Source organism: Ictidomys tridecemlineatus, chromosome 12 (genome assembly GCF_052094955.1).
Source record: "Ictidomys tridecemlineatus isolate mIctTri1 chromosome 12, mIctTri1.hap1, whole genome shotgun sequence".
NCBI classification, from domain to species: Eukaryota; Metazoa; Chordata; class Mammalia; order Rodentia; family Sciuridae; genus Ictidomys; species Ictidomys tridecemlineatus.
The window spans coordinates 91,502,463-91,529,645 of NC_135488.1; the positions used below are offsets into that span (position 1 = coordinate 91,502,463).

General features: G+C 37.4%; 1 protein-coding gene across 5 annotated transcripts in view; it reads left to right on the forward strand.

The window, feature by feature from the left end:
* Positions 1–6,206: 6,206 nt before the first annotated feature.
* Atl2 (atlastin GTPase 2) overlaps positions 6,207–27,183 on the forward strand; it is a 56,082-nt gene continuing 35,105 nt past the window's right edge. The window contains exon 1 of one of the 5 annotated variants that reach the window (XM_078029340.1): positions 6,207–6,369. In XM_078029340.1, coding sequence (XP_077885466.1) covers positions 6,252–6,369 — 118 coding nt within the window. In that variant the 5' untranslated portion in view covers positions 6,207–6,251. Of the gene's footprint in view, positions 6,370–6,703; positions 6,903–27,183 lie in introns of those variants that run through there. The other 4 variants (XM_078029339.1, XM_078029343.1, XM_078029341.1 and 1 more) reach the window with 4 other exon arrangements.

Consider the following 27,183-nt stretch of genomic DNA (forward strand, 5'->3'; position numbering starts at 1 on the left):
AAGAGTTATTTTAAGTTTATCTTTGGGGGATATATACCCCTTTCCAATTCCCTCTTTTTGCTTTAATAGGTACGTTTTAATAGTTTGATGAGCTCTTTCAACTATGCCTTGTCCCTGTGGATTGTATGGGATTCCTGTTATATGAGTAATACCAAATGATGAGCAAAATTGTTTAAAAGATTTAGACGTATAACCAGGACCGTTATCAGTTTTTAACTGTTTAGGAACACCCACAGTGGCAAAATTTTGTAAGCAATGAGCTATAACATCTTTAGTTTTTTCTCCGGCATGAAGGGAGCCCATCAAAAATCCGGAAGAAGTATCAACTGTAACATGTAAATATTTTAATTTTCCAAATTCTGGCAAGTGTGTGACATCCATCTGCCAAATATGGTTAGGTATCAATCCTCTAGGATTGACTCCAAGATTAACTTGTGGTAAAAAGGTCACACAATTTTGACATTGTTTTATTATATGCCTGGCTTGTTCCTTAGTTATTTTAAAACGCTTTTGTAAAGTATTAGCATTAACATGAAACCTTTTATGAAAATTTGTAGCTTCTTCTACAGTAGAAAAAATATGTATATCATGTGTAGTTTTATCTGCTAAATCATTGCCCAAACTAAGGGCTCCAGGCAATCCTGTATGTGCCCTGATATGTCCTATGAAGAATGGATCTTTTCTATCCCAGATTAGACTTTGTATAGTGGAAAACAAAGAGAAAACAGTAGAGGAAGGGGAAATCCTACCAGCATCTTCAAGGGATGTTATAGCATTAACTACATACTGGCTATCAGAGAATAAATTAAATACAGAATCTTTGAACATCACAAAAGCTTGTAGAACTGCATTAAGCTCTACCTTTTGAGCTGACTGTTTGGGAACTAAAAATGTAAAAGTTTGATCAGGGGTAACTACTGCAGCTGTACCATTATTAGACCCATCAGTGAATATATTTGGAGCATTCATGATAGGTGTTTTTCTTGTCATTTTAGGAAAAACTACAGGATGCTTAGACCAAAAAGACAACAAAGGATTAGATGGTAAATGATTATCAAATGAAACATTCGATTTACACATGATTATTGCCCAAGTATTTAATTCATTAGCTAACTCATCAATTTGCTCCATAGTATATGGAGTAATAATTTTATTGGGAGAAATTCCAAACACTGTCTTTGCTGCTCTTATACCTTTGAGTATTAATTGTCCTACAGCCTCAGGATACCTAGTAAGAATAGTGTTAGGAGAATAAGATAAATGTATCCACAATAATGGACCTTCCTGCCAAAATACTCCTGTAGGAATATTTCTTGTTGGTAGTACAATAAATAATAAAGGCAAACTTATATCAATTCTATCTAAATGCATATTTTCCATATATGTCTCAATAATTTTTAATGCCTTTCTAGCTTTAGGAGTTAACATTCGGGGTGAATTTGGATCTGATGGACCTTTTAGAATATCAAATAAAGGTCCCAACTCTCCTGTTGGTATGCCTAGATAAGGCCTTATCCAATTTATATCTCCCAACAACTTTTGAAAGTCATTAAGTGATTTGAGTTGATCTACTCGTATTTGAATTTTAGGTGGACGGACCATGGTTGAGGATAATAGAACTCCTAAATAATTAATTGGAAAATTTAATTGTACTTTGTCTATTCCTATCTCTAGATTATAATTTTTTAACAAGTTTGTAAGTGTGGCATAACATTCCAGCAATGTGTTTTTATCTTTATGTGCCAATAATACATCATCCATATAGTGAAATATTTTTAGTTCAGGATTTTGATTTCTAAGTGGCTGGATTGCTTTATTAACATATATTTGACACATAGTTGGACTGTTAGCCATTCCTTGAGGGAGTACTTTCCATTCATATCTCTCATCAGGACCTTCATGATTTAATGCAGGGATAGTAAATGCAAAACGTGGACTATCCTCGGAATGAATTGGAATCGAAAAAAAGCAATCTTTAATGTCTATAGCTAAAACATGCCACGTTTTTGGTAAAGCAGACAATTGAGGAATCCCTGATTGAGCAGGTCCCATAATGACCATTTCATTATTAATTGCTCTTAAATCTTGTAATAATCTCCATTTACCCGATTTCTTTTTGATAACAAAAATGGGAGTATTATGGGGAGATACGGAAGGTTGTAAATGTCCTTCCGCTAATTGTTGTTTGACCAGATCATGGGCTACTTGTATCTTTTCTTTAGTCAGGGGCCACTGAGGAACCCACACTGGTCTTTCTGATTTCCAAGTAATTTTGATTGTCTCAGTGGCCCTTTCTGAAAATCCAACCCATGTCTGTCTGTTCCTTGATCTATTTGAATTGGCGCTGCTATACCTTGTTCTTGTTTTCCTAATCTTTTTTCTTTCCTGATACCTTGTCTAGCCCTAGTAGTGGGCACATTAGGATTGATGTTATTTGTTAACATCAAACCTAGTTGATCTAGGACATCTCGTCCCCATAAATTAATAGGAAGGTGATCCAAAACATATGGCTGTATAGTTCCTTCACATCCTTCAGGATCCTTCCAATCTAATACCATAGCACTTCTATGGGGATTAGTCGCCACTCCTAGGCCTCGAAGCGTTTGAGTGGCTTGTTGTAATGGCCAATGTTTTGGCCATTCTTGAAGAGATATGATGCTAAGGTCAGCACCTGTGTCCAGCAGTCCATTAAAGTCACGACCCTGAATATTTAGTTTTAACATTGGGCGAGAATCTAAATTTAAAGACAACATAGCCCAATCTACACCTGTGGAGCCTAATCCCTTGGAACCTCTTTCTACATTAAGACTAGAGAACTTATTATGTAGGCTGGGTAGTATTAACAACTGTGCTATTCTATCTCCAGGTGAAATTACTGATATACCTCCTGGAGAACTAGCTATAATTTTTATTTCACCTACATAATCGGGATCAATTACCCCAGGACTTATCATAAGTCCTTTTAATGTAGATGAACTACGTCCCAACAATAAGCCTACTGTTCCTTGGGGAAGAGGTCCTTTTACTCCTGTGGGAATGATTTGAACTCCCATCTCTGGAGTTAATACTGCTCTGGCAGAGGCGCAGATGTCCAACCCTGCGCTCCCTCGGGTTTGTCTGATGAGGGATTTAATGGACAATGTGTCCTGGGCACCACCCTGATGGGGTTTCTGGGTTCCTCCACTGCCCCGTATATTTGTGGTTGTGGGCCCCGGAGCATTGGGCCCCCCGGTCCGTTTTTTGGCAATGAAGCCTGGTGCCTTTCTCCACGATATCGTGGGTAAATACCTGATCCTTGTCCGTTTTTTGATAAGGGAGTACCTTCTATGGTGGTTTGAGAACGGCATTCATTAGCCCAATGTCTCCCTCTACGGCATCGTGGGCAAATACCCGGTATTCTATTCCTTTGATTTCTAGTTTTGTTAAACCCTCCTCTTATGGGGCAACTCCTTTTAAAATGTCCTGTTTGTTCACAATTATAGCATGTTTCTAGCCTGGCATCTAAAGCCTGTTGTACTGCAGCTGCCAAGACTTGCCCTTGTTCATTAACATCTCTACATAATTTAATATATGTGTTTAAATCTTCATGTCTCCATGGTCTAATAACCTCTCTACAGCAACGATTTGCTTGGTCATAAGCCAGTTGTTTTATTAATGGCATTGCTTGTTCTGTGTCACCAAAAATTTTGGCAGCCGTTTGAATAAGCCTATCTACAAAGTCAGCGTAAGGTTCATTAGGTCTCTGTATTACCTTAGATAGCTGACCTTGTAAATCTCCATGTCCTTGTAAAGTCTTCCATGCCCTAACTGCGTCTGCAGCAATCTGTACATATACAGCAGGATCATATTCCATTTGTTGCCGCTGACCCTCATAAGGTCCCTTTCCTAATAACATTTCAAGACTTCTTTGAGGGTAACCGGCTGCTGCATTTCGCCTAGCTGTCTCCATGCAAAATTCCTCATTGGCAACCTTCCATAACAAATATTGTCCTCCATTTAGCACAGATTTACACATGCTAGCCCAATCTGCTGGCGTCATGTCCAAGTTAGTAATGGACTCCACCATGCTTACCGTGAAGGGGGCTTGAGGACCATAGGTTGTTACAGCCTCCTTTAACTGCTTCACTGTGTTAAATTCTAAAATACGGTGAATTCGCCGCCCTCCTGCCTGTTCAAATACAGGGCATGCTAATCTTTGAGGTCCTGTCTCAGGATCCCATCTATCAACTACGGGGTTTGAGGGCCACTCAGCTGTCTCCATCGGTGGGGCTGTTGGTTGAATTACACCCTCTGGTAAAACGGAGTTAGTGACAGCCTCTTGTTGTGGCCTTTTTTCTAATAACCCCTTTTCCTTTAAATTTTCTCCCTTTCTCTGACTAGCTTGAGAGACCTTCTCTTTTGCTTGACCTAAAATGTCTTCCTCCATGGTCTGAATCTCTAACAATTTACTTAACACTTTTTCGGCTTCTTTTTTAATAATTTCTAATCTTCTATAAAGATAACGCAATCCAATAAGATAACACAAAACAAAACCACAACTGAATGAAACAAAAACTGAATAAAAATTCACTGTATCAATTTTCTCTTTCTCGGGGCTAACAAACTTCAAACCTTGAGCCAACCATTTTTCCCAGTTTGCCTGAGAAATTTCTAGGGATAGGCAGCTTGAAACAAAAATGAAATAAATCAAAACAAGAACACATTGTTTTTTGAAATGGTCACCCATTCTCTCGCCTTCCCTCAGCGGGGAGCGATTTTACTCACCTCCAAATTTCAGACGTTCCGCGTACGGGCCACCAAAATGCCAAGGCCAATGTCTCGGCTTGGCACCAGAATCACGAGGCACTCACAGCTTTGTAGGTTCAAACAGCAATTCTTTATTCCAGCTCTCACACAGCCTCCATGCAGGTCCAGGGGCAAACGCGTTCTGCTGTCTCCCACACCAACCACCTACTCCACCAGGCTCTCTCTAAATCCCATTTTAATCTCACGAGAACTCAACGGGAACAACGAGCAGGAACACCCTAATCCCAACAATAATCTTCAACTTCCAACTTCCCTAAAACCCATTATCTTAAACTGGCAACGCCTTAAACTTAAGGAGTCGGTTACTTCCTCAAACCTGATCAGCTCTAAACCCGGATCTGCCTAGGTCCTTGAGCAAGGTCACCTCATTAAAGCATGCATGCAATGTCCCATCAAATGTCCTCTAAGCAGCATGGGGTACGCTTGGCAAGAAAATTTCGATGCGTCATTCCTACTTGGTAATGGCCCTCAGCAGTGAGCTTCAGATTATGAGAAGACCTGAACAAGGCATTTATTTGAATACGTGGACACCTGTTTTTATCCAGAGAAAAGGAGTTTCTAATGAAGCTGAGGATGTGGTAAAAATCCAAGAGAATAGAGACCATGTTTCGCAGATGCTACCACAGGTTGACAATTATTTCAAAAAGTCACCTGAACTTTCTATAGGATGTCACTGGATCCCCACAAGAAGGTTCATCACAGTTCAGAAAGAACCTACTACAATTCATTATCTGATCAGAGTGCTTTCTGGTTTGCCCCTGCAGAGTGCCAAGAACAGGAGGGTAAGGTTATGGTACGCGCAGTTAAGAAATCAGAGGAGAATCTCCTAGGTAATGGGGAGATGGGAAGCTAGTGCAAACAAACTGTATGATGGTGGTGGGAGAGAAAACAACAGTACGGACTTGCACGGGTGACGAAAAGATAAAAAGAAGAGCACAAGCAACAATTTGCTGGGTGGAGAGGGCGACAAGGGGAACAGCTGCGGAGGCGGTCGTGGGAATGGAAAGGCGAGAAGGAAAGGGGTGTGAATGCAACCTCACGTGCAGGGCACGAACCAACACTAGAGATGTAAATAGAATTGGGGAACTGAATTGGGAAGGAAGAACATGGTCCTCAGAGATGCCTTATCGGTTTACACAATCCAGCCGAGAGCTAAGGGGGTGTGGTAGGTAGCTCAGAAAGGTGGGCGTGTTAGACCGCGGCGAGGGAGGTGGCGCGCCCCCATTCCTGCCAGAAACGCTGGGCGGAGAAATCCCCGTCGCACGTCTGCGGGGCGGAGGCGGAGTGAGGGAGCGGATGGGCGGGACGGGGGCGGGGGCAGCACAGGGAGGCGCGGGCTGAGGGCGGCGCTAGGACCCGCTGGCCGCCCCGCCGGCTCCCGGGAGGTTGATAAAGCGGCGGCGGCGTTTGACGTCAGTGGGGAGTTAATTTTAAATCGGTACAAGATGGCGGAGAGGGACGAGGCAGCGCGAAGGCAGCAGCCGCACCAGGGGCTGAGGCGCCGGCGGCGAACCAGCGACCCTAGCGCCGGGGTTAACCACGTCTCGTCCACGACCTCCCTAGGTATGGCCCGGCAGGACAGAGCCCGCAGGGCTCGTGTAGAGGGAGGCGGCCGGCTGCTCGGGCTCGCGGGCACCGGCCGCAGGCGGCGGGGTCGGAGTCCTGGGCAGGCTCCGCTCTCCTCCCGCCGCCGCGTCTGCCCGCCGGGCCTAGCCCCAGCCGCGCCCCGTGCTCTGCCGCGCGCGGCCTGAGAAAGCGGCGCGCGGTTCTCGCAGCTCTTGCAGCTGTCGGGTGAACGGGCGGCGCGCGCGTCTGAACCGGGCCCGGCCCCCTGCCCGCTCGCCCGCCGCGTGGCTGCGGCCGTGTCCGCCCCGGCCCGAGGGGGCGGCCTTGAGTCAGGGTTGCGGGCTGGGACTCGGGGAGGTCGGCGGCGCCGCCGCGTAGTCCTTCGATCTCGGGCGCGGCGAGGCGACCCGTCACCTGGAGGGCACTCTCTGCCCTCTGTGCTTCGCGCGGACCGAGAACGAGGGGCGGCCGGGGCGTGATGGGCCCCTTCGGGGAGAAGGACGTGGGGAGAGCGGACACCTCGCTGCCAGGTCGGAAGGCTCTCCCGACACTCTTCTGAAGTGAACCGCAGTCTGCAGGCCGGGGTTGTGCTTCGGGCTCGCGTTCCGGGAGGGAGGGGGGCCCTCAGTCCCCGACCCATTTGAGCGAGTTGCGCGTGGCAAGGGTCCCAAGTCTAGATTTAGTTGTCAAACTGGTGTTTTGAGCCTAGGGTTCCTAGTCACTCGGATCAGACTGAAAGTGTGGTGTTAAGTCACCTGATCCTTCGTTCCCCGGTTTTGCTGAATGTGAGCTCCTACTGTACGTGTAAAGGCGCCCCTGCCCCCTCGAAGGCGCAGTTGCGTTGGCAGCATGGTGTTGTGTGTTTCTCTCACTCATAACACCCCTATTTTTAGGAGTTTAGCATTTGATCTTTCACTGTGGTGTGAATTAAACGTTTGGAATCCTGATTGAGAATTTTGATGTTACTTAAAGGCATAAAGTTTCTCAAAGGCTTATAAATAGTAAAAGCCTAGAGTTAAGTACGTCGAGCTAAGGTAAGAGTATATTAAATATACTGAATGTGAGCACGTGTTTTCTGATTTTTTTCACAATCTGATAAAAGTTTTACTGGATGAAATTTAAAACATTTGAATTAAATATTAAACACAGGTATTCACTTTATTTTGTTATTTTTGTGGTATTGAGAGTTGTTCCCTGGGGCACTCTACCTTTGAGGGCTATCCCCGACCCCTCCACACCTCTCTGTCTTGATTTTTAAGTTTTGAGACAGGGTCCCATCAATTTGCCCAACTTGGCTTGGAACTTGCGATCTTCCTGCCCCAGCTTTCTGTGCTACCGGTCTGGTAAGGATTCACTTTAATAAAAAAGTTTATTTAGAATAAATATACTTGATCATTCATGGTAGTCCTTGGACATATATAAGGTGATGACAAACTAGAATTTTCCTAAGTGAAAAAGAAAAGGAAATGAAGCTTATTGAGTTATTGTTTACCAACTACAGCACTTGACTGAACTGTTTATAGTTTATAGAAAGAAATACTTCCGGAGAGGCTTTGCCTTGGATCTGCGGGCTGTATATCTCAAGTAATTAGCTGCCTGAAATACGAATGGATTAATTTAGTTCTTTTGGGCCCTAGGAGAGGGGGGTGTATGTGCTCCGCACTGCCCCAAACTCTTTTAGATATAGTTTCAAAGTATTTTATCTACTTGCCTTTTTAGGAGAAGCATACATTTTGACTCAGTTATGGTTATGAACATTGTTTTTGTGTTGCTTATTGAAAAGGGAGAAGACTCAGGAGACTGTTGATAAATGGGGCCTACCACTTACTAAAAGCTCTTGACTGCTACTTAGAGATTTTGTCTTTCTTCTGGTGGTGGTGATGGTGGTGAGAGAGTGGAAGAAATTAAATTGATAGCCATTCCTATCAAATGACTGCCTAAAAGAACCCCTGCACCTTCTAATTTGTTCAGAGTCACCCATTACTGCATTAAAAACCAAATAAACTTGTTAGGATTTGAGTTGAAGATAAGAACAAACAAGTTGTGAATTATTAGGGACTCATCTTTTTTTGATCATGTTGTATAAACTCTTTTTTTCCCCTCTGCTTTCTGGAGAAGTAAAGTTGAAGAGTTGAGTTGGGGTGAGTCAGGTGTCACTTTAGTAGTTAGGAAGATGCTCTGTCTCTCTTAAGAGAAATATTTACTCTTTTAGGAATGTAGGATCTTTAGAAAGCAAATAAGCACCTCAGTACATAAGCATTATTGACTTTACAGGTTGATAGGATTCTGTAGATGTGATTAAATCTACTTAGTAAAGTGTTTTGAAATTCTGTGAAATTTTTCTTTTGTGGGGAGAAGAGCTACCTTACAGTAAAGAGACATTTGTTACAGGGAAAATAAACTATGGTCAAAAATTAAGATTCTGGCCTTAAGTTTAGTGCACATAGTCATGCAGTATTTCAGAATATTGTGTGTGTGTGTGTGTGTGTGTGTGTGTGTGTGTGTGTGAGAGAGAGAGAGAGAGAGAGAGAGAGAGAGAGAGAGAGAGACTGAGACTCTGACTGTATTGTAACTTTGTGATAAAGTTTTTGTTTTTTGCTGTAACAACCCCCCTCCCCCACCTCCCCACAGCAGGGTATCAAACCCAGGGTCTTGTACATGGTTAGGCAAATGCTCTACTACTGGGCTATATGCCTAGCCACAGTGAAATTTAATTATGGCTAATATTAAAGTTTAATATTCACAAATAAAAACTTTCTTGAAATTGTTAGACCTTTTCCAAAATTAGGCAACTACTTGTACTTGGAACACTGTCAACTGGTATGATGATGCTGAACTACAAGATATATTTTTTAAATTGTGGGACTTAGTAGCAATTTAAACATCCTCTTTTTTTTTTTTTTTTCCCCAAAGAGATAATGTGCACTTTTGACTGACTTGGATTTGGTCTTCTGACTAGTTCATGTAGAATCCAGGGGATTCTCTTGCCAACCTACCTGCTTAGTAAAACTTAGTCATAACTTGTGTTTCTATGGTTGACATAAGAACAATCAGTGATTAGTTGAATACACTGCCAGTTAGTAACTCTAATAACTATTGGAGAAATATGTAACTGATAAAAGATGCATAGTAGAATCTCTCTAATACCTTTTACCTTTATTGCAAAATATGGCAAGATGTGTTTAAAAAATTGTTTTTGCTCAGTTAGAAGGCTTGCTTGACATGCAGCTGTTTGGCAGTCTCTCAATGCCAAAAATGGAAAGGGAGTAGAAGTTAATATTTTTTTTTTCTTTTTTCCTTTAATGGTGATTTATAGCTCTGTAAGAAAGAGGGCTATCTCTGGGGTGAAGACAAAGAACGACTTCTCCCCCCCCTCCTTTTTTAAGTGTGGTGGTATTTTGATTTTGTAGCCATTTTGAGATTTTAAAAGCCAAGTGTGTTACTTACTTTCTAGAAAATTTGTCATTGATAGATGTGAACATAGAATAACTGAACTTGATCCTCCAATAAATCCATTACTCAACTAAGTTTCTTCCACCCTAACTATCCTTTGCCATTCACCATACTTGAGGGCTTTCTCTATAGGTTTTTTTTTTTTTTTAAGAGAGAGAGAGAGAGAGAGAGAAGAATTTTTTTTTTTAATATTTATTTTTTAGTTATCGGCGGACACAACATCTTTGTTTGTATGTGGTGCTGAGGATCGAACCCGGGCCGTACGCATGCCAGGTGATCGTGCTACCGCTTGAGCCACATCCCCAGCCCAAAAAAGAGGGAGGTTTTAGTAGGTGTTCTTTTTTTTTTTTTTAAACTTTTTTTAAAAGAGAGAGAGGGGGGGGGAGAGAGGGAATTTTATTTATTTATTTTTTAGTTTTTTTGGCGGACACAACATCTTTGTTGGTATGTGGTGCTGAGGATCAAACCTGGGCTGCACGCATGCCAGGCGAACGCGCTACCGCTTGAGCCATATCTCCAGCCAGCCCTCTCTATAGTTTTAAAAGTGTTTAGCTAGAAGGAAATGCCAACCAGAAAATACAGTGGCAATAGGGTAATTTTTGGGACTTTATAAAACACTTTAAAATCTTGTCTTGATTTTATTTCTTAAAACCTTTCTGTGAAGGAATTCTGTTATTCTCATTGAAGAGAGTGAATGTGATTTCTCCACAGTCTCAAACTACTGAGGCACTCTTAACAGACTTGGAAGAGGCTAGGGGTCCCACGTACATTGGACATTATCACATATAACTAGGAATGACCAGGCTTTGTTGAATAAACAAAATTTGAAAGCATAAACTAATGAAGGAGAGAGAAGATCGGGCCATTTAAAAAGGAATGAGAAGGCAAGTTACCAAGTGGACTAGGAAATTTTAAGGTAGAAAGGAAAAAGGTAGATATGAAAGAGAGTAGAACAATTGGTGAAGAAAGTATAACAGTTCTGCTCATTATTGAGTAGCATGAAATGCCTGGAAGTGCAAAGCCAAAGTAACCATTTTGCAAATGATTTCTTAAGTTATTGGTAAATATATCTTTATATGTTTTGGTGTACACACATATTGTGGACAGAATTGTAACACTGCACGTCTGCAGCCATCTTCACTACTTTGGGAAAAAATGGCTATACAGTAACTATATGGGCAGATGATAGCTACTAGAAACAATACTGAAGTCATGAAAGACTCATTTAAACATCCTCTGTTTTCCCAAAGAGAAACTGTGCTCTTTCGACTTACTTGGATTTGATCTTCTGGACAGTATAGATACAATCTAGGTAATTCCCTTGCTAAACTACTAGCTTAATAAAACTTATTCATACAACTTGTGTCTCTATGATTGACATCAGTTAGTGATTAGCTGGATATCCTGTTAGCTAGTAATTCTAATAACTAGTTGGAGAAATATGTAATTGATGAAAGATGCATAGCTCGGGTCTCTAGTACATTTCATCTTTCCCTGCAAAATGCTGATATGGCAGCAATGTTTCTTTAATCATAGAGAAGAAAATGTGGTGGAAGAAGAACAAGGAGTCATGAGCTGAGTGACTTAAGCTCTCTAAGCTTTGAAGCTCTCATATATAGTAGTGATGATAATTTCATAACAAGGCTATTGTGGGAAGCAGATGATAGGGTACAAGTGTTTGTAATACTTTACAGTTTGTAAAGCTGTGTATAAGACATAGTAACATGTAAGAATGTGCCAGTTTGACTACTTGTTCTAGTATGTGTAAAGTACATTTGCAATCAAAAGTTATAATTTTCTTCTTTAATGTGTAAGGAGGTTTAGTTTGGACAAGAATGGGGGAAAGTTTTTAACTTTATCTGTGAAATGTGGATAATATGTTCATTATAGGGTTATTTTGAGTATTAAATGTGGCAAAACTGCTTAACCCTGTGCCAAATATTCTGTTGGAAGTAGTTATAATGTTTGATTATTTGAGACTTTGAACTTAAATTAATTTTTAAAATAGACGATTTGTGACTTGGAAGGCCTTTTCAGTTTTAAAAATAAAATATAAGTATACATATTTTTTAACTCTTCATTTCAGTAAGCATGCGTTTTAGAGACTCAATCATGTGACAAGGTCACCTTCTGGAATTATTTCAATTACAGAATTCAGTATGAGTTCATTTCTTAGCTTAAGGTCATGGTAGTTTCCAAATATTGGCTTTACAAACAGTGATCTGCAAAATCTACTTCAGCCTGTCATATACAAGGAATGCCTAAAAAATGATTGATTTAAAACTACATTAAACAGTGACATCCAATTCATTTAATCCTTTTTGGTAGAGTCATGGACAGCAATTAGAACTGTATCCTTAACATTTAAAAAAACTTTTTTTTTTTTTTTTTTGGTATTGGGGATTGAATCCATGGATACTTTACCACTGAGTTATATCCTAGCCCTTTTCCTTTTATTTGAGACAGGGTCTTGCTTTATTTCCTAGACTGACCTTGATTTTGTGATCCTTCTGCCTTAGCCTCCAGATTCATTAGGTTTAGGGATGTGTACACATCACCATACCCAGCAAGACTTGAATTTTAATTTTAGGACTATAGTGTGTATCTGTAACATTTGTGCCTTCCTGATGGTTAATATCTACCCTATTAAATTTATAGGTCTTTCCTTTTCCTTCCTTTTTTGGGGATGTTGGGGGGAGGCTCTGGAGATTGAGCCCACGGGTGCTTTACCATTGGGCTACATCCTCAACTCTTTATTTTTTTGAGAAAGGGTCTCACTAAGTTGCCTATGCTGACTTTGAACTTGTGATCCTCCTGCCTCAGCCTCCAGAGTTGCTGGGATTACAGGTCTGTACCACCCTACAGACTGCTTCTCCTCCCCCAACTCCCTCCTGTCCTCTTTTCCCTTTCTTGTCTCTTCCCTCCTCTTTTTTCTTCATCAAGGAGGTAATATCTATTTAGGCACTTTAGAAACTCTAAAGCATTCTATATAGAAATTCTTGAAAGAGGAAAAATTTGCACATAAGCTGTGCAAATTTTCACCATTCTAATACACAGATCAATGAGAAAAAAAGTTGGATTAAATTCACTTTTATAAAAATGGGAGGGCTTTATTTTGAATGACAAGTTGGAGAGAAGTTTTTTTTTGCAGAAAATCACCCTTGTTCTTAGATTTTTTTTGAAGACAGTTATTGATAAAAATTTCAGAAATTGCTGTTGTATTTTCATCAGCCTTTTTATTTCTTAATAGATATGACAGTGTGGACTGGCTATGTGGAACTTTTTGTATAGAATTGAGAGGCTTTTACTGAAGAAAAATGGCAGGGTACTTGGCTGTTGTTTCTCAAAAAGTAGCTAAACTTTGAAGTATGCTAGAAATTGAGAAGGTTGAATGATATGGCTGGTGCTAAATAAATGTTTTTTACAAGTGGATATTATGATAGAAATTTGTCATGTTTAAGTTGTAGCAAAACATGTTACTGAACAAGATGATCATAGATTTTTAAGCTTACTGTGTGTAAAATGGTAGCTCATGGTCCTAGCTTTTAACTTTTTAAAATTTTAAAAACAGTAAATCTTGCTGGTGTGATGGTGCACACTTGTAATCCCAGTGACTCAATTGGGAGGCAGAGGTAAGAGGATTGATTACAAGTTCAAAGCCAGCCTCAGCAACTTAGTGAAACCCTAAGCAACCTAGTGAGACTCTGTCTCAAAATAAAAAATAAAAAAAGAGGTGAGCATGTGGCTCATGATAGGGTAAAGTGCCCCTGGATTCAATCCTTGGTATTAAAAAATAAATGAATAAATCTTGGAAAACATTTTTAAAAATACAAATAAAGAAAAAGAAGAAAATAAACATACCTGTTAACAGTAACTAACCACTGCTAGTATTTTAGTGAATATGTTTTAGTTTCTGTTCTTTTAAAAGGAATAATGTAATTTTTCCTAAATTGAGACCTCATTGTAATTGTTGTAATCTGCTTTTTTGTTTCATATTTTCCCTTATGATTAAGTAATCCCTACAATATGATTTTTTTTAAATGGTGATGCAGTACTACTTAGCTAATTCTCTTTTTGGAGATGGGGTTATTTCTTGTGAATAATGTTGGCTAAATGTCTTTGCAGATAAATCACAGCCTTTAGGTTAGATTCTTTTTTTTTTTTTTTTTTTTTTTAAGAGAGAGAGAGAGAGAGAGAGGGGGAGAGAATGAGAATTTTTAATATTTATTTTTTAGTTTTCGGCTGACACAACATCTTTGTTTGTATGAGGTGCTGAGGATCGAACCCGGGCCGCACGCGTGCCAGGCGAGCACGCAGCTTGAGCCACATCCCCAGCCCTAGGTTAGATTCTTAAAAGTAGATGACTGGGTCAAATGGCATGTGCACTTTTAAGATTGAAGCTATCCCTGGCCAAATCCATTCACAAAGGTTATACCTTTTTTCCAGTAGGGTAAGGTTTGTGTTTGTTTACAAATGTCTTTGTTCACACTGGGTGTTAGTTAAAAATAAATGCCTGTAATTCTAGGTACTCTGAGGCTGAGGCAGGAGGGTCTCAAGTTCCAGGCCAGCCTCAATGACTTAGTGGGAACTTCTGCAATTTAATTAACTAACCTTGTCTAAAAATAAAAAGGGCTGGGTATGTAGCTCAGTGGTAAAGCGACTCCAGTTCAATCTCCAGTACCAAGAAAGGGGGGAAAATAGGCCAACACATAAGTAAAAATGAGCATTTTACTGTTTTAATTTGTAATATGTACATATATATTTTTGGTGGTACTGGGAATTGAACCCAGGGCCTTATGCATGCTTGGTAAACATTCTAGCACTGAGTTACATACTCAGCCCTTTTTATTTTTTATTTTGAATAGAGTCTCCCTAAGTTGCTCAGGCTGTCCTTATACTTGTGAGACTTCTGCTTCAGCTTCTGGAGTTGCTTGAATTACAGCTGTGTGCCACAGTGCCTGACTAATTTGTATTTCTTTTTGCAATTGATGTTGAAATATTGATATCACAATTGAAATGTGAATTCTTTTAATAATTGCTTCTTTGACCATCTCTCAGTTTCTTTTATTTTAAAATCCCTTTTGTATGTAATAAATTATTTTTTATAATTGCCTTTTAATTTTATATTTTTTTGGTAAGGATAGTATATTTTTAAAAAAGTAAAATAATTTCTTTCACATGAATATATTTCTTAAATTGGCAACTTTTGAACATACTGACTTTAGTGCCAACCTCCTCTTTAGGTATCCTGTTGGAGTGCTTTGTTTTTTTACTGTTCTAAATTCTTTGTGAAATATTGATTACTTGTGCCTGTCTCTTAATTGCTAGACTATGGGCATCTGCTTTAGTGCCCAGAATTGTGGTAGAAGAAAATAGCAGATAGGTTCAGCTCTCTTTAACCATCAAGCTTCAGTTTTTTTTTTTCTCCCCAATGTCATTTTAAACATTTATTTTTTTAAAATTTGTTATTAGTTATACATGATAGAAGAATGCATTTTGACACATAGTACATAAATGAAGCACAATTTCTCATTCCTCTGGCTGTACATGGTGCAGAGTCATACCAATAGTGTAAGCTTCAATTTTGTAACTTAAAAAAACTTACTTTAGAAGTTTAAGATTAAAATATAATGTCTTAAAAACATTTGGCGTGTACTGTGTACTGAGTGTTCAAAGTTATGCTTTTTGTGGATAAGGGGGAACATGAAGGGAATGGGATTAGTTTTCTTTTGGGATAGAGAAGGGGTGGGTTGGGGCAGGCAAACTGAAGACCATACTTGGGCAGAACTTTTTTTTTTCCTTTTATGCTGTTATTTGAGGTTTCATATCTACCTTATAAGCAAGGCTTATAGGTTGCTTGTGAATACCAGTATAGAAAAGTATAGAGAGGGCTGGGGATATGGCTCAAGTGGTAGCGTGCTCGCCTGGCATGCGTGTGGCCCGGGTTCGATCCTCAGCACCACATACATACAAAGATGCTGTGTCTGCCAAATACTGAAAAATAAATATTAAAAAAGTTCTCTCTCTCTCTCCCTCTTTCTCACTCTCTCTCACTCTTTCTTTAAAAAAAAAAAAAAAAAAAGAAAAGTATAGAGAGCCCTGCTCCAAGCTTTCATGTAAATGGGAGATTAGGGAGATCTTAGCATAATTGTGGGTTAAGTTTATAATTTCAGAAGTAGAATTACTGCGAGTGTTGGTGAAGGAAATTCATGGAGAAGAATTATTTGATAAAAAGTATGTTGGTAACCTTACAAATTAATTTAAGCACTTGTTCCTGATTTTAAAGAATTTTCAGTCTAAAAAGGATGCTTAACAAGTATTTAAAAACATAATTAAAGGTAACTGGAAGAACAAATAGTGTTAGAACATGTTTAATTAAAAAAAAGGAATATGGGGCTGTTTTTCTGTAGCCAAATAGAGCAAAGAATTGATTTAAATGACTGGATAGTTCCTGGAAAAGCTGTCTGAGTAGCCCAAAATGTGACTTAAAACAGCAGAGTTGTGTTCCCCTTTCCCTCTGTTTTTGAGCTTATGTGTTTATTTACCACAAAGAATTCTAACACATGTACCCTAAAATTGTCTAGCTAGAGAAGGGACAAAAGGAGAGTGTAGTGGGAAACTCTCACTTTCCTATTCCTTTGTTTTTTCAAATTAGTCACATTTTATCTGGTTGGAGGGATGTTTATTTGTTTTTGGCACCATTCCCTTCTTTTTACAGCTGCTCTTGTAGTAGGAATTTTGCCTATTTTGAGACAAGTCTGGAATTTGAATACTTTCTTTTTTTAAACTGCTGCTATAACAGTTTTCTGAGGTAGAGAGATGTATTGAAATGGAATTTAGTGTCTTATTTCCATGGTCTTGGCAAATGTCTTTATGAAATTTGTCATGATAACCCTGTTCTAAATTTGTGTGTGTGTGTGTGTGTGTGTGTGTGTGTGAGAGAGAGAGAGAGAGAGAGAGAGAGAGAGAGAGAGAGAGAGAGAGGGGTGGGGGGGTGGGGGGGAGGGGTGGGGGGGCAAGCAGGGGGAGATTCTCTTGGTTGTCACAATTTTCCTCTTACCTGTCTGCTTTAACTTCTACAAAGCTAATTTTAGAGCTAAAATGGGAATGATTAAACTATTTGCCTGCATTGAGGAAACCTACTCTGGTTTTGATGGATTCCTGACCTGTATGTGACAAAACCTTGGATTCACTGTGTGAAAAATACTTTTGGAAATGGAAATGGAGTACATTGGGGCTGGGGATGTGGCTCAAGCGATAGCGTGCTTGCCTGGCATGCGTACGGCCCGGGTTCGATCCTCAGCACCACATGCAAACAGAGATGTTGTGTCTGCCGAAAACTAAAAAAATAAATAAATATTTAAAAAATTCTCTCTTTCTCTTACTCTCTCTTAAAAAAAAGTATCTAGAAGAGAGACTTAATTTAAAAAAAAATGGAGTACATTGTCAATAAAGAAAAGAAAATGTCCCTTATGAAAAATATGGAATAGTTTATTATTATCTGTTGTCTAGGCCAAAAGATGGATGTTTAAGAACTAGCTTTTGCATACATCTTTTTCCATTTTTATTGTCAGCTTGACTTTGGGCTTCTCATGTCTAGGCTCTTCAAATTGCCTTTTAGCTGATCTCCCTGTTCTTAGTTCGTTACACATCTTACTCATTACTTTTAGTTTATCTCTGCAACATAGGTTTAGTCCTGTCTTTGCTCCAAAATTTTCAGTAGCTCTCCTCAGGGATAATGTTTAGCATTCTTAGCCTGTATTTTAAGGTTAGCCTTAACTTGATGTCCAGGGCCAGAGAAATGCAGCCATCTCTAGGATGTCTTCATTTATGGCTCTAGTTTACATAATCCTATATAGTATGTATGGCTTTTGTTTTATTCAATTAGGTTTTCTTTCTACTATCCTTTTATACATCTTTGAGTTAGAACCTCTAGAGTAAGGGTATTATTGGTGAATTGTGCTTCAGGTATCTAGTATGATTCTGTGTTTTCTAATTATTAGTCTGAAGTAGGTAGGGTGGGGGGCCTTCTGCAGTAATAGTTGTACTGAATATGAAACAATGAGTTGTAAAATATATGCAGATATTGCCAAGGGCAAATATACTTTTATTGCATCTTAAAGATCTGCAGTTTAAAACTTGCCCTTCTAGAAAATTAATGAAGAAAAAACTTGTGTTCCCCAAACGTTGGAACTTGTATAAATGATTTGTTGGCTATATAAATGATTGAGTTTAGACATGGAAGTTTTGGAAAAAATAGCTGTGTGCCAAAAATTTGTTATAAAAAATGAGAGCATCCTTTTTATGTAAACATATTTAATTTTTGGTAATCTTTTTATTTTTCCAGGTTTCTAGAAATCCTAACCACATAAGAAATCAGATCTGATTGTAATCATCAGATATGCTCCTTTAATAATGCAGGTAGACATTGACCGAGTTTATTCAACTGATATTCTCTTTTAGTAATAAAGGTGGAGTTTGGCATAGTTGGAAGATGATAGATTTGATAATCACAAAGACCTGGCTGAGCGTCCTTACTTGACTACATACAAAATTTGTATTCTTGCAGATTGTTTAATTTGAGCCTCACTCAGTATCCTCCTTTATGAAAACAAGGAAACTTGTAACTACCCCACAAAGTGATTTTGAAGATTAAAAAGATAATACATGGTATAAGCACAAAGTAGACACTCTTAGGTGTTTTCCTCTCTTCTGTAGTAAAAAAATATACCACCTAAAATTATTTCCGGCTGGGCACAGTGGCATAGCCTGTAATCCCAGTGGCTGAGACAGGAAGATCGTGTGTGAGTTCAAAGCGAGCCTCAGCAAAAGTGAGGTGCTAAGCAACTCAGTGAGTCTCTGTCTTTAAATAAAATACAAAGTAGGGTTGGGATGTGGTTCAGTGCCCCTGAGTTCAATCCCTAGTACCCCCCCCCCCACAAAAAAATAATAATTCACATGGTAAATTATTTTGAGTGATGAGAAAGAAATTAATAATGTTTTCCTTTCTTTTCCCAGATGTGTACCTCATTCACTTTTTCCGCTCAAATGTTTCCTTATTGGAGAAGGTATTGCTGATTACTCTTAGAAAATAGCAATATCTTGTTCTGTTTCCCTTAACCCATTTGTATTTCTCTGTGCTACTTAACACTAGCAGGCATTGTGTGTGTGTTCTGTTTCTCCATCTTTAGAATGTAAGTACCTAAGAGCAAGATTTTTATTTTTATTTTTTGCTAGTGAATCTTCAGTTCCTAGAACCATGTTGTAGGTGTTCAGTGACTGCTTATAGAAGGAATAAAGGCTTATGTTCCTCCAAAACTAATTCTTTCATCCTGCACATCAGAATTACTTTGGCAGTTGTTACTGGATGCTTGTTAAAAATGTAGATTGGGCCCCATGTCTGATGAGCAGAACCAAATTCTGAAGGTGAGGTACAAGAGTCTATATTCTGAGCAAGCCCTTGGATGGTTGTTAAACTTTAGTATGCATGGCACTCATTGTTTTACCCTGTGGTTATGGCTAATTAAATACTGATACTATAACTCAGTTATAGACCATTTATAACTAAATTACAATAGGTTGACAATTCTGGAGCAAGAAGACCTCCACTATTAATGAAGGTTTATGTGTATTTGTAGTTCTGATTATTTTGATTACTCTAGTTATTGTCCAATAGTCCAGTTTTATCTGGAATGTTAGGGATCTAGAAATCTCAAATACTAGAAGTTAGTTAACTCACTTTTTCCAAACAAAAACAAACCCTTTAATCCTATTTATTTTCGGTACTTGTCAATTTTTACTCATAGTAGATGATCTAGTATTAGGATTCATTTTAAATATTGTGTCATTAAAAAATGTGGTCTGAAAGTGGAAGTATTAGGGAACAAAATTAACCAAAGTATATTGTTATTATGTGCATGTACAAATATGTCACAATGAATCTTACTATTTTGTATAACTATAAGGCACCAATAAAAAAAATTTGGAGGGGGGAAAAGCAGCTCCCAACCAAGAGAATAAAAAAAAAGTGGGGACTTGTAGGGACTCATTTGACTGTTTTGAGCCTCCTTACTTTATCTGTTTATGCTACTGGGAACAATGAGTGATATTTATATAAATTATCCTTTAATATTTTTTTAAATGAATCAAATAAGTGTTTTATTTTTATTTATTTTTAGAGAGAGAGAGAGAAAGAGAGAGAGCGAATATGAATTATTTTATTTTAGTTTTCAGTGGACACAACATCTTTGTTTGTATGTGGTGCTGAGGATCAATCTCCCGGCCTAAAGCATGCCAGGCGAGCGCACTACCTCTTGAGCCACATCCCCAGCCCCTATCCTTTAATATTGAATAACATGAAAAGGCAGTTTGAAAATAGCATTGTGGGTTTAATATAAAGTAGAAATCTTGATGTATGTACTACATTTTAGCTGTAGAATTTTGAAGAATTTTTTAAAAAAACTTTATTGAATCTATACATTTCCTCCATCTGAAGTTGGGAGGTCACAGGGTTGTTGAGAGGATTACACTCACAGGGTGAAAGTCATTGAGTCTGTGATTGTAAGTTCCCTCTTTGGGGAAGTAAATTCTGAGACAGTATGTTTCATTAAAAACAATTGTAATATGCTTCAAATTTACAAACGTGACAGATAAAGATACAGTAGAGCTCAGGTTCCTATTGCATACAACTTATTACATATTTGCCATATCAGTTTTGAATCCTTTTTTGAGGGGAGTGGGAACCAGAGATTGAACACAGGGGCATTCAACCATTGAGTCTCATCCCCAGCTCTATTTTGTATTTTATTTAGAGACAGAGTCTCCCTGAGTTGCTTAGTGCCTCACTTGTGCTGAGGCTGGCTTTGAACGTGCCATCCTCCTGTCTCAGCCTCCAGAACTGCTGGTATTACAGGCATGTGCCACTGTGCGTGACTTGAATCCCTTTTAAGAGAGAAATAGGACAGTTAAGGAATTCACGCAATACCTTTTTATATATATACCTATCCTGAACATGGCATATATTTCTGGTTTTTAAATAGTTTTATGATGTGTATGTGTTTCATAAATAATAGATATAAAAATTTTTGTGTTTAAAAAATCATAGTAAGTGGCTGAAATCATGTATTCTTTTGTGGCTTGATTTGTTTTTTCATTAAATATTGATTTATATCAATATTTAGATTTTATTTATTAATTTCAATTTTCTGACTTACGGTTTATCCATGGGTATTTAGGTTGTGCTGTTTTATTTCTTCCTTTTTAAAGGTTTTAATCTAGCCCTTTTTTTTTTTTTTAGTATTTTTTTTTTTTGGTTGTTGATAGACTTTTATTTTATTTATTTATATGTATGTAGTGCTGAGAATTGAACCCAGTACCTCACACATGCCAGGCAAGTTCTCTACTGTTGAGCCCCAGCCCTCTTCCTTTTTTTTTTTTTTTTTTTAATACTTCAGTGAACAAGAAATCATGTTTCTCTTACATATTTGTGCAGGAATTCCTCTAGGATATATAAAAAATAACTTCCTTAAAAATATTAAACTAAAAAGTTCCATTGTTTTACTCTGACTTTGGGCAACAGAATAAAATTATATTACTTTCCCACTTCCCCCAAAATACCTAAGAGCAGATATAGGACCCTTTTTATTTCTTGAGATTTTCTGTAAGACTTCTCTTTGGAAGAAAATAGAGAACTACTTTAGTGAGAGATTTAGAGAACCTAAATAGAATGTTGTTGAATTTTTGTGCTGTTGCCTAGAGTCCTCTGATCCATCACTTATTCTAGCATCTCTTAAATAGTCAACAGAGTTGACTTCATGAACTTCAACCTTATTTCATATATCTTTTAAATTAACTTTTGTATTTTCTTTGAAGTACACTTATATTCAAGTGTGTGCTTTAAAGAACTGGTTAATATTTGATGGCAAGCTTTGGGAAAATCGCTTTTGAGCTTACATATTTATAATCTCTTTTACATTTTTCTTCATCTATTTAGATAAATACATAAAAAGCTTTTTTTTATGCGTAGTGTTCTTTAAGTTGGAACAGCAAAAATTGTGAGACATCAGTGCTGGTTACTATGGAAACGTTAGATTTCAAGTATAAAATAATATATGAATCTTACAGGAAAAACAACTCTTTTTTTTTCCTGATTTGATAGTAATGGAGAAAAGAGATGAACTATATTATAGCCTCTTGAGCATTTTTAAAAGCATGGGTGTTTTAGGACAACCTTTTGTTGGCCAAAGAGGCAAGACTAGTGGGGAAAAGTATGATAACTGACATTGTTAATAGGTTCATCTCAGGAGTCTTCAGAGTTTTTGTTTTTGCAGGTTGTTATTTTATAGGCCCAGTTTTGTATGAGAGAAATTTAACTTGATAAATTCCTACTGACATTATTTTATAAGAGAAAATTATGAATTAAAACTTTCTTATAGTTCCTGATTGGCTAATAGCTGCTTCTGTCTTACTGAAGTACATGTTATGTTTTGTCAGTATTTCTGTTTCAAGCTGCATTGTCCTGGGAGGCAAGGCCCAGTATTGCCATAAAAACTCACCCATGTGAGAGAGAGAGAAGGAGAGAGAGAGATAGAATTTTTAATATTTATTTTTAGTTTTTGGTGGACACAACATCTTTGTTTGTATGTGGTGCTGAGGATCGGACCCGGGCCGCACGCATGCCAGGCGAGCGCCCTACCGCTTGAGCCACATCCCCAGCCCGACCTTTAGTTTTCAACCCTAGTTGTGTATCATGTTAACATTTTATAACATTTTCTCCATCTATTTTTTTAAAAATATTTATTTATTTTTAGTTGTAGTTGGGTACAATACCTTTATTTATTCATTTTTATGTGGTGCTGAGAATCGATCCCAGGGCCTCACACATGCTAGGCAAGTGCTGTACTGCTGAGCCACAATCCCAGCCCCATCTATTTTTTTTAAGTAGTGATAGTTTTATGTACCCTGTCTCTTGCACAAGAATCCCCAATAGGTAGTATGAAATGTTAGTTGTATCAAGTGTGTGTGTGTGTGTGTGTGTACGCACATCTTAGGATGGATAGAATGTTATAATTTAGCCTGTTTTTTTTTTCCTTCCTGAACACTTTGCTTTAGCATCATTAGGCTACATGAAATAAAACTAAATGTATGGCATTTACACACTAAATAACCTGTAAAATATTGTGACCCTTGTTATTGTATACATGTTCTGAGGACCAGGAATGTAGTGTTGGCATCATTTTGCAGTTAGCTAGAAATGCAGTTTCAAGCTGTACCCCAGATTACTATGGAGTCCAAATATACAGTTTTCAGAAGATCTTCAGTTGGTTCATATTTATATTAAAAATTTTGATAAGCACTGCTGTAACAGGAATAGCATCTAAATCCTGGCCCAGGTCCTCCTCCCTACCCACTGTAGTGGTCGAGTTGTGTTTACTTTAGAATGAGTGAATAGGGCTGCATGATCTCTAAATTATCTGTGAGTGATATATTTAATTTTAACTATCGAGGCTAATTTTTGAGCATGTGTACTAGAACTTGAATGTATGCTTTGTGCATCTTGATATGGTGTATATTCTAGGGAACATTCTTACATTCTGTTGATGCATAAAACACTTGTAGAACTTAGAAAATGCCCTTTGTCCCCATTATGAAAAAATATCTCGAGTTTTTTAAGAAATTAAGTTATTAGTAATTCATAATCACTTTTTGTTTTTTAACCAAAATATCTAGGTATGATCAGGTACTGTATTCACAATAATTCATCCAGAAAAAAAGGATTTGTCAGCATTGGAGACATTGAAATTGTTTTCAAGTCCCTATATTCAGGTTATGAAAAAATATTTTAAATTTAATTTAGTGAAAGAATTGGAAAACAGCTTCAGTTTTTAATTACATTGGTATAACTTTCATGGGCAATTATCCTAGAAGCAGACAATACACCTGTAAAATATTGTGACCCTTAGAATGTTTTTGTTCTTGAAGGTGATTGATAAATTGGTTGTATTGCTTTAATTCTTGTGTTTGATAAATGAAAGAGGTAGGAAGAATAGATCACATCTGATTTTTAAAAAATCTGTCTGTTGAGATGTAATTTATATAAAACTCACTGATTTGGGAGCACAATTTGAATTTTGACATATTTGTAGTTTGACCTTTTCTACAGTTGTGATACAGAATATTTCCAGTACCTCAAAACACTCTGTAATGTCCTTTCATAGTCAATTTTTTCTTTACCCTTTGCTCCTGATAACTACTGATCTGTTTTCTGTCAGTATAGTCTATACTTTTCTCTAGAATCGACATAAATGGAATCATACAGTACAATACTGTGTGTGTGCGTGCGCGAGTGTGTGTCTGTGAGGCTTCTTTCACTTAGCATGTGATTTTTAGATTTACCTGTTTTTGTTGGTAATGAAAATTCTTTTCATTACTTTTAGATTTACCTGTTTTTGTGGGCATATACACACGTATAAAATTTTTTTCATTTCTATTATAGATTTAACACATTTATTCATTTTCTAGTAAATGAACAAATGTTTGGGTTGTTGCCAGTTTTGGACTCTGACAAATCAGCTATAAGCATTTGTGTTCAAGTCTTTTGTTGTCATATGTTCCAAGTGTGATTACTAGTTGCTTTTCAGGCGAGCACGCTACCGCTTGAGCCACATCTCCAGCCCCATACTGGTTGTTTTTCAAATGTTTAATTTTTAGAAGGTTTTGCCAAAAAGTTTTTTTGAAGTTAACTGTATCATTTTACACTTCTGCCAGAAATATATATGATAAATAAATATATATAATCCATGTTTTCTTGCAATGTCTCTTACTCCATTCTTTTGTTGGTCTTGTGTATTTTAGCCATTTTAGAGGGTGTGTAGTAATATCTTACTGTGGTAATAATTTATATTTCCCTAGCATCTAATGGTGTTGAGTATATTTTCTTGTGCATGTTTGCTATTGATATATTTTCTTTGAAATGTCTGTTAAAAATCCCTTGCCTATTTAAAAATGGAATGGTTCTTATTTAATTCTAATAGTTCTTTATATATCCTGAATACTAAATTTTTGAAAAAAAATTATTTGTAGATGGACACAATACCTTTATTTTATTTATTTATAGGTGGTGCTGAGGATTGAACCCAGTGCCTCATATGTGCTAGGCAAGCCCTGTACCACTGAGCTATAACCCTAACCCCCTGAATACTAGATTTTGATTAAGGGTTTCATTATGTGTTCACGAGGGGTATTGATTTATAGTTTTGTTTTCTTGCAATGTCTACCTGTGGTTTTGGTGTTAGTAATAATAGTGACTTATAAAGTGAATTGTGAAATATTCTCCTCTCTCTCCTTTTTTTCTATAAGGCTTTGTAGAATTGGTATCATTCTAACTTAAGTGTTTGATAGAATACACTAATGAAAGTCATATGAGCGTAGAGTTTTCATTGTAGGGTTTCAAGTGGATTTGATTTTGAAGCTGATTCTTTTTAGTCTTCCATACTAATAAATGAGTACCTTCTTTTAATCAGTCACCTAATAATGAATCTCTTAGGGTAGAGTTCCTCCTTCCAGAATATAGGAGAAAGTAATTACCTTGTGTTTAGAACTATATTTTCGAGTAATATGTTAAGGGGTATGGTGGAGTAAATACAGAATTTTGTATATTTTGAAAACATATTTGGCCTTTTGTTGGTACTCTTTCCCCAACCCCTTTGCTTTTGTAATTTATTTGTTCAGGTTTGTTCAGTGGAATTACCTATATTTTGGATATTTCTGTAGGGATATTTAACATGTTTTTCTGCCTCCTGTATTTCCTTCCTTCTGGTTAGAGTTAGAACTTTGATCAGATTTAGATTTCTTGAAAATTTTTTCCACCAATACATCTTGCTATGCTTCTTGATGCATCATATCAGGAATATGCAGTGTCTGATTTTCTGTTTGTTATGTTAGGATTGATTCAGGGGAGTTAGGTGTTGATCTTTTTTTTTTTTTTTTTTTAATTAATTTCTTTAAGAGAGAGAATTTTTTAATATTTATTTTTTAGTTTTTCGTGGACACAACATCTTTATTTTTTTGAACCCAGGGCCTCAAGCATGCCAGGCGCTCGGCTTGAGCCCCAGCCCCAGCCCCAGCCCCAGCCCCAGCCCCAGGTGTTGATCTTATCCATTATAATGTACAGCCTTTTACCTTGTAGTCCTAGTTGTTCATTGCTGCTTTTTTGAAGTTTCATTTCTAGGGAGTGAAGAGTGAATTTTTTTTTTTTTGTAATAGGAGACCTTATACCTTACCATTTAATTGGTTCCTGGTTAATAGTGTTAAGTCAGATTATTATTTCTCTTTGGGATTCTTTTAGGAAATCTATCTTATTCTGTGTTGTACTTTATCTTAAAGATAAATGGAAAAATCAGAAAAATATTTTACATACAAATTAAGAACAAATATCAGATATTTAATATAAGCAAATCCTTATTTAATAATGATTGTGTGTACACTAATGTAACTTAAAAGAATTTTCTTAGTTAACTAGATTGAAGCTTTTTAGATCCTCTTTTAAAGCTCCTTTTCTACGGACAGTTAAAATTCAGGGTTTGTTTTCCTGATAGATTTTGCTTTAGCAACCATAGGAGGACTATATTATTCCAAAGATTTTACAATTATTTCCAAAGTTGTTATCATCTGGTTATTATTTTTCTTGTTGGTGTTCTATAATTTTGAATACTAGGGGAAAGACATTTTTCTTCAATGATTCTTGTTTTTCCACTTGTGAAGTGCTTTGTTGATGAGATCTCTTGGGTGAGATTCTAACATTCAGCTAAGTTTGTTTTGAAACCTGCATTGCCTTTCTTGGTATTGTAGCTTGTAACATTTTTCTGAGAGCATTCGTGTTCCAAAAAATTCCTTTTTTATTGATGGTGATCTCAAATCATAGTTACCTTCTTAACTTCTAGGAAACATTATTGCAAAATTCCTCTGTACTTCTGTGATGACACTTCCCACTGAATTTCAGTGTCTGCCTGTTCTCTTCCTAAACCTCTCATACCATTTTATGTGCTAAGAATGTATTTCTTTGATCCAATTTTAAGCATTTGATAGTGTTCTAAGAAAATTGTTGCTTTGGTTCAGAGTTTTATAGATTTTTTTTCATTTACTGATATGTTTAATTTACAAAGTTTTTTTTTTTTTTTTCACATTTAACAAATTTACTGGTAATTGCACTGGCCTAGAGATATGTGCTTCCTTCAGTTATGTTTCCTTGTCCTTCACAGCTGTGCTTTGTTGAATGTAACTAAATCAGGATGACAATTCATACTCTTCTCATTTTTTTTTTTAGATTTAAAATGCCATGCCATCTTTTTAGAGTGGCAA